The following is a 14,186-nucleotide window of genomic DNA, read 5'->3' on the forward strand; positions in this document are numbered from 1 at the left end:
TCGCTGTGCTGTGCTGCACCACTTTAGCGCAGCACGCGGGGACACTCCAGGCAGGCTACTCAGTTTGGGGGTGGCTCGTGGGCCGGTTAAACGACCCCTGTGGGCCACAGGTTGCCGACCCCTGGATTAACTCTTCTTCCAGAAGAAGGCAGGACCAATCAGAAACACTTTGATCTTCCTGAAGGAGCAAATGTGGGATGGGCAATTGATGGGATATTTACCTTTTGCAATAGGCTGCATTCCAGACACAGGTTTCTAAACACACCCCAAGCAAGAAGCTATATGCCCTTCTGAGTTCTCCATGACAGGCCATTCCTACTGTGAAAGAATAAATGATCACAAATCTAACATCAAAAATGGCAGCGTTCAGAAGCAAGTAGGGGAACATTTCTACCTTCCAGGAGACTGTATAAGATCTAAAAGTAGCCACCCTAGGACAAAGGAACATCAAAGGAAGACTGCAATGTGAAATTGCTGTGTGCTTGTGTATATATACACCCATTACTCAGGATCATCTGATGAACTAGACTGTAGACCATTAAATGTTATACCATAATAAATGTGTTAGCCTTTAAGGTGTTCTAAGACTCGTGGTTGTTTTAGCAGATCATATAACCCACAAAAGCATATTCTGGGCCAACATCCACAGTTCCAGAGTGGAGAGGGAATCTAACTGATGGTAAACAACTGATTTTACCAAGATTATAAATATGTTTTTCAAACACCTTATCACATGCAAGGCAAAAGTGGATTTTTTTTCTGTATTAAAACTGAAGGAGAAGCATACATCAGTAATTATTGACCATGGATACCATGTGAGAGATATTTCTGGTTATACAGCATAAAGGAATTGGATAGCAATGCTGAGGAAAGAATAAAAACAGGCCTGTTTTGATGGAAGTTAAGCTTTGATCTCATCTGGAGAGCCTGATGGCTGGATCTGAGAGCAAATAATTTCACTGGAACACAGATGGAATCTTCTGGAAGAGGAAAACAGTTGGTGAGTGGCAGTTATCAGCCAGGGCAGCAAAGCTGCCTAATGAGATAGGGTGGAAGAAAAACAATAGCTCCTTGAAACACATTATTTCTAGGAAATAGGTGAGTTGGGAATAAACTGCTTAGAAAAATGGTGGCAATGGGAAGCTATTTTAATATAGAATGCCACTCTCAATCTGTCGGTAATTTTGAAAGGAGATCCAGAGCAGGAAAGTGGTATTGGTGTGGAAAGATAGAAGGTTGGTACTGACAAAAGCTTTATTTTTCCCAAAAACACATAATTCCTGGCGATACTGTGTATGTATTGAGTAAACCATACAGCTTGTGTGAAGAGGCTATATTCATCCCAACAGCAGTAACCTTATTGCTGGCACCTGTCCTGTCTTGAGAGGTAATGGAGTGTGCCTCCAGGGTGAAATCAAACCGCAAGCCTGGGCAATGTGGATAGATGTCCTGGGCTGCCCAGATGACAAGACCTCCTTCTGGGCCCTAGAGCCCAGCCTGGTCTTGCCACAGTGCCCCTGACCCACTCACCGAATGGCTGCCCGCCCAACGTTGGAGGGATGCACCCACCAAAGGCCGCATTGACTTGCCAGCTGGACTCCCCCCTGCATGGGCAGGCAGGCAGGTGGCGCATTGCAGCCCCACGAACCCTCTGTGCCCCACACTTGCCTGGCAGCATTAGCGGTGACTGTTGACAGGCTCAAGGAGAACACTACACTGGTTGCCCATAAGCTTCCGAGCCCCATTAAAAGTGCTGTTTTTGACCTTGAAAGATCTTTACAGCTCAGGACCCCAATATCTTCTAGAACATCTCTCCCGATACAAACCTACCTGGACCCTTAGACCAGGCATAGGCAAACTCAGCCCTCCAGATGTTTTAAGACTACAATTCCCATCATCCCTAGCTAACAAGACCAGTGGGCAGGGATGATGGGAATTGTAGTCTCAAAACATCTGGAGGGCCGAGTTTGCCTATGCCCGCCTTAGACCTTCCTCTGAGGCTTTTCTCCAGCGACCCCCTCTGAGGGAGGCTTGGGTAGTGGTGACAAGGAAGAGGGTCTTTTCAGTTGTGACTCCCTATTGGTGCAATGTGCCTGGTACCTTCGTAACATCTTTTCAGCATCATTTAAAGACTTTTACTTTCCCCCAGGCTTTTGATCGACTAAGACAATATTGTTCGTTATTACTATGTCCAAAAGCTTCCTGTGGCTGCTATAGGAGTTGTTCTTGTTCCTTTTGCTTTAAGTCACAAGTTAATTGGGTAACACATGGCAAACTAATAATAATAATAATAACAACAACAACAATTTATTATTTATACCCCGCCCATCTGGCTGAGTTTCCCCAGCCACTCTGGGCGGCTTCCAATCAAGTGTTAAAAACAATACAGCATTAAATATTAAAAACTTCCCTAAACAGGGCTGCCTTCAGATGTCTTTTAAAGAGAAGATAGCTGCTTATTTCCTTCACATCTGAAGGGAGGGCGTTCCACAGGGCGGGTGCCACTACCAAAAAGGCCCTCTGTCTTGTTCCCTGTAACCTCACTTCTCGCAATGAGGGAACTGCCAGAAGGCCCTCCACGCTGGATTTCAGTGTCCGGGCTGAACAATGGGGGTGGAGACGCTTCTTCAGGTATACAGGACCGAGGCTGTTTAGAGCTTTAAAGGTCAGCACCAACACTTTCAATTGTTCTCAGAAACGTACAAATAGCAATGATATTGCCCTGGGAGGGAAGACTCTACTGAAAGGTCTCACATCGAGTAGAGTTTTGCCACAGTGCAAGATGTCCTCACATAACTGCCACCCAGCCTTGATTATTATGCTTTATGATAAGCTCATTTAACTCCTTTTTCATCTGACAGGATGGCCCTATCTTGACTGCTGCCTTAGGGCATGTCTTTCTGCTATAATGTCCACACCCGCAAGCAAAAACCCTTCAACTACCTCATTTACTACAACTGAAAAAGAAGCCCAACCTGCCGGCGCCAGTTCTTCTGAAACCTCTTGGGAGATACATGCAGATGATTTCACCAAGGAGTTATCCTGCGCTATATGTCTAGAGCTGTTTAAGGAGCCTGTCATTCTGCCCTGTGGCCACAACTTCTGCAAAAATTGTCTAGAGGCAGTATGGGGGAAAAAGGGAGTCTTCTGTCCACAATGCCACGCGAGCGTTCCAGAGCGAAAGTTCATAGCAAACAAAACACTGGAGAAAATGGCGGAAAGGATTAAGACCTTTCATGTGGGGTGCCAGCAACAGAAGTGCATAGAACACAGCGAGCCCTACACCCTCTACTGGAAGCCGCAAGAAAAGCTAGCTTGCTTCAGCTGCCGAGAAACTCAACAACCCAAAGAACAAAGCACCCAGTTTCTCCTTATCCCAGATGCCGTCCAGATTTATACGGTAACCATCTTACCAAGGCCGGATCAAAACATGGGAAATGATCCAGCCAAACTCAAGTGGCAATATGCTAGTCCTACTCAGAGCAGGCCCACTGGAGTTAATGGACACTACTAACTTGGATTTCTCAATTTCAGTGGGTCAACTCGGAGTAGGGCTCTGGGCTGATTTGCACTTACCTTCTTGCCCCAGGCACTGTTCTGTGCTTTAAAGCTCTGTGTCAAGTGTTTTATTTTTGCCCCAGATTTCCCTGCGAAAACCTGTGCTTTGGTGCTCAGTTGGAGCAAATGGCAATTTAGGCTTTCTGCAGGTTGCCATTTGCTCTGATTCAGCTTTAATGAGCGGGTTTTTGAGGGGAAATCTCAGGAACAAAAGAAGAAGAAGAAGAGGTGCTCAACACTGAGTTTTAAAGTGGATGCGCCCCTACCTGGAAAGAGTGGAGGAAAGGTAAGTGTGGACAAGCCCTTAGCTAAATACAACCCAAGCTTTTTAAAACTATGCTGGTTTCAAAGGGAAACACCTAAGTACCTACTTATCAGGTCCATTGAAATCAAAGGTGTGTATATATGTTTTAAAGCTAGCTGGGCGTTGCTAAGGACTTAAAAGTACCTACCTGTGACACAAATTTTCATGAATGTATAGTGTTCCTCTGGGGAAATGAAGATGGGTAGTTGAGGTCCCACCAGCACCTTGCTTTGCAGCCTGCTCAGCTGCCCTATAAGCATTGTTTTAAAAGTTTTTGCTTTGTTTTTTAAGGTGGAAGGGTCAGGCAATTGGGGGCCCAGCTCAAAAGATCCAGTTTTTGGGCCACCTGCTCCCTGCACCCACAACCTCCTGGCTGGTTGGATAATGTTTTAACAATGGATGGAGAGGATCCTGTACAAACATTTTAAAATGCTTCCATTCAGTAAGCAGGCCTCTAGCTCAAATAGACTTTTCTGCTAACTGGATGCAGCTTAGAGCCTTACAAAACAAACAAACAAACAAACAAACAAACAAACAAACAAACAAACAAACAAACAAACAGTGGCACAGATTAGTTGCTTCATGGACTGCTTTTCTCATGGTTGCATTTTGTGCAGAAGGAAAATTCCATGTACCCAGGACGCCTATTGCCACTCATGTTGTATCAACTGCAACTGTGGCTGCCCTGTGGAGAATAGTGCGGAGTATCACAAACACATGTTGGGTAGCACCCATGTCACTCCTGATGATGAGCAAAACAGCATCTGTGTTAGAAAACATTTTTAAAGTATTTTTCTTTATTTTAAAATATTTCTAAAAAGAATTTCTCCTCTTTTTTATATGTGGATGAATCTGTCAAATTTGAATATTCCAGTTGCAAATTTAGTTTGCCATATATCTGCATCAGTTTGCAATGAATATTCATCAGCATTTTAGTGCACATTTCTCCGGATACACACATTTTTTGTCTAGTATATGTATTTTTGCAACCAATTTTCTTTAATACCATGCATTTTTGTGTGTTATTTTGACTAAATTTTGTGTATGCTTTCCCCATATATGCACATGTTTTTACACCATTTTGAGTTGTAGAACTGTATCACAACACTTGAAGGAGTTGTGGGTTCGAGTTCCCACGTTGGGGGGAAATATTCCTGCATTGCAGGGGGTTGGACTAGATGGCCCTTGTGGTCCCTTCCTATGATTCTTCCCCTCCCTATGGTTCTAGGACTTTCTAGGACTTAAGTTCTAATTTTTCTGTGGGGGTGAATGGATGACATGTGAGTTAAAGTTGCCCTCTAGTGCATGAAGACGGGAAATGCAGGTCTTGCCCAATCCTGTGCATATGTTTACAGTACTTGGAAGTTGGCTTACTTAGTATTGCGATTTAAGTTGTTTTAGTTGCAGATGGCATTACTATTACATCAAAGAACCTCAGCCATGAAGCAAAGATACTTCCTGATTGGCACAGCTCAAAAAGAACAGAGATGGTGCCAACATAACAGCTTGCATTCTGCCAGTGATTTTCTAAATTTCTAGCTGTACTAAAAGTAACACTTTTCCAGATTAACTCATCTGCCAAGGAATGCCTGCCTCTCGGTCATGGACTCCTTGCATGTTGCAGAGAATTATAGGAAGCACATATTTACAGTATATGCCTATCCAGTGCTTTTTTCTGGGGGGGGACACAGGGGTACACATACCTCTAAACCAGGGGTCTGCAACCATTAAGACAAAAAGAGCCACTTGGACCCGTTTCCGAAGAAAAAAAAACTGGGAGCCGCAAAACTCGTCATTATAAAAACAACTTTTTGGTCACTTTTTTATTATTTCTTTGTTTGACCCCTCAGAATTACTCCTCCTCATAGAAATAAACGTTAAATTAACAAGTTACCTTTTTGTGTGTGTGTGTTCTTCACTCCCCTTCAAAACAGTGACCAGCGTACATGCCCCCTTTCAATGTAACGGGCAGGCGGGCGGGAAGGTGACATCGGGACGGTGCGTGACTAACGCACGCACCGCCCCCATGCGACGTCACAGCCAGTACAGCGCCCGCCACAGTGGGGAGTGTCGGGGCGCACAATGCGCCTCCTCCCCTCGCTAGTATCCGCCCCGGAGCCGCGGCAAAGGTGTAAAAGAGCCACATGCGGCTCCGGAGCCGCGGGTTGCAGACCCCTGCTCTAAATATTTTGTGAATCTAAGTTTGGCCTCATTGAGGGACAGGGGTACCTTTACCTTTTTATTTCAATATGAATAGGAAAAAGAGAGTACCCCTAAACTTTTTTTTTTTTTTTAAAAAGCACTGTGCTTATCTATATAGTAATATGCTTGTGAAAGATGTGAAATGCAGTGACCACCATGGAAAAGTTTCATGCAACTCTGGTAATGCGGCTGGCAAATGGGACTGATCTTAAATGGGACTGATCACCTTCCTTGGATACAGAATGACTGAATTATTTTTATAATTATAGCATTATTCTGTGAATTATAGAATTATTCCCACCCCACCCCTCCAGGAAAAACTGCTCATGATGAGAATGCAGCTGAGGTCCATCATGATGAAACTCGAGATGTTGAAAAATGCCCAGGAGGAGAAGATTTCTAGTCATAAAGTGAGTAGCATTAATTTGTGTTTAAGAATAGCAGCAGTGAAATTACTTTGTCTATACACCAGAATGTTAATGCACACGTGGGTCTCACAGATCCGATTTTTTCCTTGTAGCTTTGGTGCATGTTTGTCCACACATGAGCTCTTTCAATTGATTTCTGTCTGAATGCTTTCCCATCCACACTTGTGGGTGGTGTTTGATGAGGTGTGTTTGCATTATGAGCTTCCGACTTCTCCTTTCAGTTAACACTTCCCAACCCTCCCGGAGTTCTGGAAGCCTGAGGACCATAGTGGGCATGCCTTCATGTATTTGTTTACCTGTGCATGACCTATTTTTTATTTTTGAGCTACAAGTCATCAGATATACCAGACTTGCACAAAAGAGGCAAACAATTTCAGATCCTCCGTGTCCCTATTTAACAGGGGCATCCTTGATTTAGAGAAGCTGTCCCGGTATCTGATTTGATCATGAAATGTCCCGCTTTTCCTTAGGATGTCCCTATTTTCACTGGAGAAATGTTGGAGGGTATGGAGCTGTCTGAAGGCAATACTGCATAGGGAAGGGTTTGTTTTTTTTAAATGGTTAATGTTTTATTTTGTTTTATTATATGTTGAAAGCCACCTAGAGTGGCTGGGGCAACCCAGTAAGATGTATGATGTATAAATAGTAAAATGATCATTATGGAATGGGACGTACCTATTTTCATCGGAGAAATGTTGGAGGCTATGCAATTTTAAAAATGTACATGTGAGCCTAGCCACGCCAGTAGTAGGCCATTAAGGAGTGCCTCACCATTGGACATAGTGGTTTGTGGAAATAGATGGGACCAAGAAAAATGTCATACATGTAAAAAATGCCCCACTCGGCCATCCATCCGCAAAGTGAACTGCAGTACACCAACAATTGGGTAACACAAGGTTTTATATTAGATTCCACCCCACCGCTTCACTGCTTAATCCATAGTTCAGGAAAATTCAAATTATAATTAGGGAAAGTATAGGCTGCCCCTTGGATGAGGATAACATTGTGTGAAAAACAGGCACACATGGAATGCACTGAATCCACTTTAAACTGGATAATAATAATAATAATAATAATAATAATAATTTATTATTTATACCCCGCCCATCTGGCTGGGCTTCCCAAAAAAAATATTAAAATACTGTAATACATCAAACATTAAAAGCTTCCCTAAACAGGGCTGCCTTCAGATGTCTTCTAAAAGTCTGGTAGTTGTTGTTCTCTTTGACATCTGGTGGGAGGGCGTTCCACAGGGAGGGTGCCACTACCGAGAAGGCCCTCTGCCTGGTTCCCTGTAACTTGGCTTCTCGCAGTGAGGGAACTGCCAGAAGGCCCTCGGTGCTGGACCTCAGTGTCCGGGTAGAATGATGGGGGTGGAGACGCTCCTTCAGGTATACTGGACCGAGGCCGTTTAGGGCTTTAAAGGTCAGCACCAACACTTTGAATTGTGCTCGGAAACGTACTGGGAGCCAATGTAGGTCTTTCAAGACCGGTGTTATATGGTCTCGGCGGCTGCTCCCAGTCACTAGTGTTTTCCATACCTACATTAAATCAATTGAATGAAGGAAGCTAACTAACTAACTAACTAACTAACTAACTAACTAACTAGAATGCTGTGCACATACTTCAGTTTACTCTGAACCCAATGTGCTCCCACCACTGGTTTGTGAAACCATGTACACATGCTGTTAGTCACAATCCACATCTGTTCTGTAGTTTCTTGAGAAGTTTTGTGTTTTGATGCATTTCCCCCCAAAGTAGCTTCAATCTTATTTGAACAATATCAAGACACCTGCATCTTCTCTCCATCCAATGGTGTCAACAGACACCAGGCTACTTAGAAACACATCCAGCCATACTGAGGCACTTAACAGTATGTAATGAAATTATCACCATCATCATTATTATAATTATCAATGATGTGCAAATGCAATTTGAAACCCAGTGGAGGGGAAAGGCCCCAACTATGTTTTAATCTAGCCCAAGCTAACTTAGCCCAAGCTAACTGAGCTCTGTTCAGTTCTGGTACTGAAAACAAATTCTAATATCAGGATGTACTCATCTTTTACTCACATCTTTAATTGCAAATACTCACATCTTTAATTGCACAAGGTCTGGTTGACAGATCATGTGATTTTAGTAATAAATAAATAAAATAAATTTGACACGTCTGAAGTCTGCAAACCCCTGATATAAAAGTAAGCTTGTCTGGAGTTGTAACTCGATGCACTTCGAATTTGCTCTTGATTGCCTATTATTAAAGAGGAAAAGAAAATCTAGAGAATCACCCCAACAATAATGTTGCTATTTTAATAATTGTGTGCTTCCAGATAGGGTCTTAATACTGCGAAAGGGTCACTGAAATATTACAAAGCAGTAATAGACAACAGTTTTCAAAAAAAGAGAAGATCTTACTTATTTATAAAAATACTTATATCAGCTACTAGAGTACCCTTTGCTTTGTCTGATAAATTATTTTTTTCCAGGAGAACAGATTGCAATTTCAGTACCACATTTCCTTGGAATTTCTAAAACTGCACCAGTTTCTTCATGGCAAGGAGAAAATGTACATCAATCAGTTAAAAGAAGAGGGTGAAATTCTCCTCCAAGAAATGGAGGCAAATCTAAACAAACTCCAAGACCAAACACAGAGCGCTAAGGATACCCTGGTCTGCATCCAGGCCCGTCTGTACCAGCAGAATTCTGCTGGCTTCCTGAAAGTAAGGAATTTGGACCTAACTGTACAGCATTGTTTGGGTTATTGTCCATGGGTTATTTCAGAGATTTCTAGCTCAGTCACTGTGTGCTTAGTATAAGGAAACAGCCCATAGTAATAAGGGATATGTTAATGAAAAAAGGGAGTTTTCCAGCTCCAGGAAATGATGCTCTGAGTTGCATTACCCTGTGTTTCCCCTTGACTGCATCGCTTGAGCTCTGAAGGTCCTGACCAGGGAGATGCAAAATGTCCAGCAATTTGTGGCACAGGAAGAAGCCCTAAATTTCTATGAGCTAAAGCACAAATTGTATTTGGGCCCTCTTACATGGAGGTGAGGCAGGAAGCCAGTCAGCCAAGCTAATAGTGAGGTGAGCAGTGGCCTTGAGTGTGTGTGTGTTGTGTGCCAATTCACTACCCCGCAATGCCTGCTGCCAGAAGGCTTTGATACTCGGGCCTTAACACCTATGCTAGCCTGCAGCTGATATAGCAAAGATTTAGGAGAAAATTCACGCCAGTTGGCTGGTAGGATTTAGGATGCGGCAGTTTATCTACTGCTTTCCTTCCTCCCTGTCCCCACATAGAGTTGTTTTGCCCCTTTAGTAATGGAAGCTGAAAATAGAAGAAGGGAATCTGGGATACAGCAACAACAGTATGTTTTTATAGCCTCGCAAAGAGATTTGGTGAAAGCAGCTTTTTAGATCACCTTGAACATCTGCGAGAAAAGAAACACCTTCTGGGAGAAGAGACAGGCAGGCTGTGAGGGGCATCGATTGGTTTGTGGCGCAATGAACCACCTGTCCTGTTTGGGTTTGCTAGGTTCCACATATGCTGAAAGTGTGTCCCAAAGACCATTAGTAAATAACTGTTTTTTCCCCTCTCTCTCCTTTCCTCTGACAGGGAATAAAAGCTTTCATGGAAAAGTAAGTGTGAGACTGTGAGCAAGTGTTATCGAAACAGTAAGGCAGGATTTCTTTAATCAGTCAGGGGACAAGCCTTATTCAGGTGTGGGTACCAGATGTGAGTTTGATAGGGTGGGTAGCAAGAATGAGTATACTAGCCATGCCCTTGAAAGTTGGCATATGTTCCAGTGGCAGGATGTTCTCCATGGGACCAGGCTATGCATTCTTGATACCTTGGTTCTTGGTATCTTCTATGGATGCTAAATAGCTAAACAGGGCTAATAGGTTTCGCCATATGTAATTAAGAGCGATATTTCATATTACAGAAGAGTAGGGCCTGCTTCAGACATAACACTATACAGGTAACTCACGCCTATTCAACTTGTGAACATTGAGGCTTGGGTTCCAGGCACACAAACACATAGTGGGTAGAAAGTGGGTGATGTTTGTGTGTGGGGGAAACCTTTGGCAATTTCCCCCACCATTGCACCCAATGTCTTTTGACTATACTCGATTTTTGCATTGTGTGCTATCTCCGGAACGTAAGCATCCCATAAGTTGAGAGTTGCCCGTAGCATAATTTAATATTACAGGAATGAAGTAGCATGAGCCTTGGGCTCAAGTGTGCCCTTCTCTTCTGCTGGCATATGTCAGAGTATAGGGATGGAAGAGAAATTTGATTTTGTTTGCAATTTGAGGAGAAACTACCTCAGTATTTCATATTTTATGAAACAGTTTCTGATCTGAAACACAGCTAGCTGTCAAAATTTGCACTACTCTGAATTTTTCAATGCAGTTCTGTATCCATATTAAATGTATATTTTAGTTAAAAATAATGTGCAAAATAACATTATATTAGGGGACATTAATTGCAAAAAATGTGTACATTTGTCAAAACTGCATACAAATGTGTGCTTAGTAGGAGAAATGCACACAAAAATGATGACAAATTTAAAAGAACTTTTTTAGGGGGTGGGGGGGTGGACAGAATATTAAATTGCTATAGAAATGTGGAGAACTGACTTTAATATTGGGGAAAATGAGAAACATAGTGAACTTATATTTTAACTGGTCACAAACATATCTTCAGGCAAATTATGGCTAAATGTGAACATGAAGCATACTAGTACATGCTGCTGAAAATTTATCTTTCTGTTCTTCCCTTGCTCCAACTACTGCTGCACCATTATTGTTATTTTTATTCATTTGTAGGGTCCAATTGTAGCCATTTCTGGAATGCCTCTTACAGTTTTTAATCACTGTCAACAAAACTGAATATAGTAATGCATTATCTTCTACAAACATGTTTTAAGTATATTTTGAGCAGTGCATCCCACATTGTCATTATACTTTTGAATGCTTTGATGGCCTTTGGCTAAGCAATGAAGATTTGTTTTGATATGTGAACCCACTATAATAGTTGTTTATAGAACTTTTTTCAGGCAGTATCCCTTCCTGCTAACTGGAATGTGAATTCATGATTTGTGCAGGATGGAACAGAAAACGGAAAATTCATCTCTGGGTGAACTAGTGATTGGAACTCTGAATGCAGGGGACTACAAAGGGCCCATACATTATGCCGTATGGAAGGAAATGAAATCCATCCTCAGCCCAGGTAAAGCTGTGTCCTGTACCACTTACTCATCTTTAAATCAAACAAAAGCTGTAGCTCTGTACACACATGGAAGTAAGCCCCACTGAACTAACTTCTGAGTAATTCTAAAGATACTGCAGCAAGGCATTAGAAAATTTGGCACTGCATTGTGGTCAAAGGCAGGAAAGGCACCATAAATTTGTATAGGACCGTGCTGTAAAATGGTTTAAGGGAAAAGACAGGCAGTCACTGAGCTTCACATAAGTGTTCTGATTCCTCTTTCTCACCACAATAAGGGCTTGCAGGATCATTTGTTGTTGTCTCCTGTTAGTCCCCCACAACACAGGAATATAATTTAAGAGAGTGCAAACATCTACCAATCAGTTTCTTCAAAACAAAGTTAACATGAACAATAATTTCTAACCTAAAAGAAGATACCTCAAAGAGGTGTTTTCAGTGTTACATCACCAGCATCTGCCTGAACTAGCAAATTCCTTTCTCTAAAAGTGTTGTGGAGTCCAATATACATGGAACATCATTTTTTGCTGAATTAATCTCTGTTTTAAATCTCTGCTTCATCACTACATATAGATGCTGAAGCAACTTTTCAGTGAATAGAGGTGAATGGAATGCTCTATTCATTCATCAACAAGTTTCTGAAAATCCAATTTACAACATTTCCAAAAACATTTCTCAACAACCATTACACAAATATCCAACTATTTCCTTTAGCAATATTGGAGATATCTAGTTACTCAATGCCTACAGTCTATAAATAGACACTAAAAGGTGCTGTAGCTGAGGATACTGCCGTTCAGCATTAGTGAGTTAAGTGGCATTTGGACTGCAAACTTTAAAATGAAAGTGGCAAAATTTAAAATGACATTGTATTACTTTTTTGTTGGGACAGGGAATGCAGGTTTTCATGAATAACTTGCATATCTTTACATCTAGAAAAAAGTTTTCTTAATGTTTTTCATGTATTTATATCTCATTTTTCTTCCACTATGGAACTTAACACAGCCTTAACAGAATTATTAGTGGTTTCCAAACTCAACATTCACCAAACCCAGACTTGCTTAGCTTTAGCAAAGCTGTTGAATTAAGGCCTTAGCTGGTGCATGAAAGAGAACATCATATATTGAGGAATCAATTTTTTTGCATAACACATTCTGACCGTAGGGTCTTATTTATTGGGTGTATTTACACTTTTACAATTGTCCTTAAATGTCTCCAATGCTACAATAGTCATGTTTTTCTTGATCCCACCAGACATTTCCTTCCTGACTCTGGACCCCAAAACCGCACATCCAAACTTGGTTCTCTCCGACAGGATGACCTGCGTGAGACATACTGACACAAAGCTAGTTTTGCCAGACATTCCAGAGAGATTTGACTGCAGCGTTTCTGTCCTGGCGGCTGAAGGGTTCACCACTGGGAGACACTACTGGGAAGTGGAGACATGGAACAAGACGAAATGGACCTTGGGGGTTGTGAGAGAGAGCATTAACCGTAAAGGGAACTACCCACTGTCCCCCAAAGAGGGGCACTGGCTTATAAAGCTAAGGAATAAGAATGAGTTTAAAGCTATAGACATGGAATCAAAATCTCTGGCCCTGTCCAAAATTCCCTCTAGAATTGGGGTGTTCTTGGATTATGAGGGTGGTCAGGTATCCTTTTATAATGCAGACAATATGTCTCACATCTACACTTTCATGGACAATTTTGCAGAGAAACTCTACCCATACCTTTGTCCATGTCTGAACGACGCAGGACAAAACAGTGAGCCCCTGAGACTTGTTGCTTTTCACTTATAGAGCCAGGGTGAGAAGGAGCACCTAGTGTAAAATAGATCTCTTTCACCCTGAGCTATTAGATACAGACAACTCATATGATCCAGTGCTAAGATCCCATTGTCAATGAAAGGGGACGGCAGGTGCCCCTGGACTTCTTTTGGGACTTAACTCTGGCCCTATCATTGGGACCTGCTCTGGTAGCTATCCTGACCCTTCCTGTGGTCCAGCTTCAATTCTGCTACACAGCCCTGCCATGTCTGAAAAGTTAGCAGGATCCCACGTAGGTCCCTAAAAGTGGCATCGCAGTTGAGGCCTACAGAATTCTTACACTAACCACTCCTAATTGTAAACTTTTAAGGAGAGATTAATTATATATTTTTCCCCAAAAGGAAAAAAATTAAAATTATTATTAATTTTTAAAAAATCCTCTTGAGTTCACAATGTAGCACAAGTTTAGCACATGTATAAAATTGTCCACATGTATATTTATTAGAAAAATATTCAGCTTAGAAATAGCAGGGAACAGAAGCAAAGGTTAATAAGTAATAACTCTGGGATAAAACTTGTTCCCCAACAAAAATGTTTTGGTGTGTCCTTTTGTATTTGTTTGATGAAATCCAATGAAAAGAATACTCATATCAATTTCACAGTGTGCTGCTGGGCTCTTGAATAAAGTTCAGATAATAGTC

At 41.9% G+C, this 14,186-nt stretch overlaps 1 protein-coding gene across 1 annotated transcript; it reads left to right on the top strand.

The window, feature by feature from the left end:
* The first annotated feature begins 968 nt into the window (after positions 1–968).
* Positions 969–14,139, top strand: TRIM69 (tripartite motif containing 69). The gene is made up of 7 exons (XM_080980444.1): positions 969–1,098; positions 2,862–3,400; positions 6,379–6,474; positions 8,979–9,212; positions 10,106–10,128; positions 11,598–11,722; positions 12,974–14,139. Exons 2-7 carry the CDS (start codon positions 2,909–2,911, stop codon positions 13,516–13,518), a joined length of 1,515 nt encoding a protein of 504 aa, XP_080836570.1. The 5' UTR covers positions 969–1,098; positions 2,862–2,908; the 3' UTR covers positions 13,519–14,139.
* The last annotated feature ends 47 nt before the right edge of the window (positions 14,140–14,186 follow it).

Source organism: Podarcis pityusensis (assembly GCF_964106645.2).
Source record: "Podarcis pityusensis genome assembly, chromosome: 14".
NCBI lineage: Eukaryota > Metazoa > Chordata > Lepidosauria > Squamata > Lacertidae > Podarcis > Podarcis pityusensis.

Coding starts and splice junctions, on each gene's coding strand:
- TRIM69 (XM_080980444.1), top strand. CDS start 2,909: ATGTCCACACCCGCAAGCAAAAACCCTTCAACTACCTCATTTACTACA. Junction 3,401..6,378: donor ATGCCGTCCAGATTTATACG/GTAACCATCTTA, acceptor CCACCCCTCCAG/GAAAAACTGCTCATGATGAG. Junction 11,723..12,973: donor GAAATCCATCCTCAGCCCAG/GTAAAGCTGTGT, acceptor TGATCCCACCAG/ACATTTCCTTCCTGACTCTG.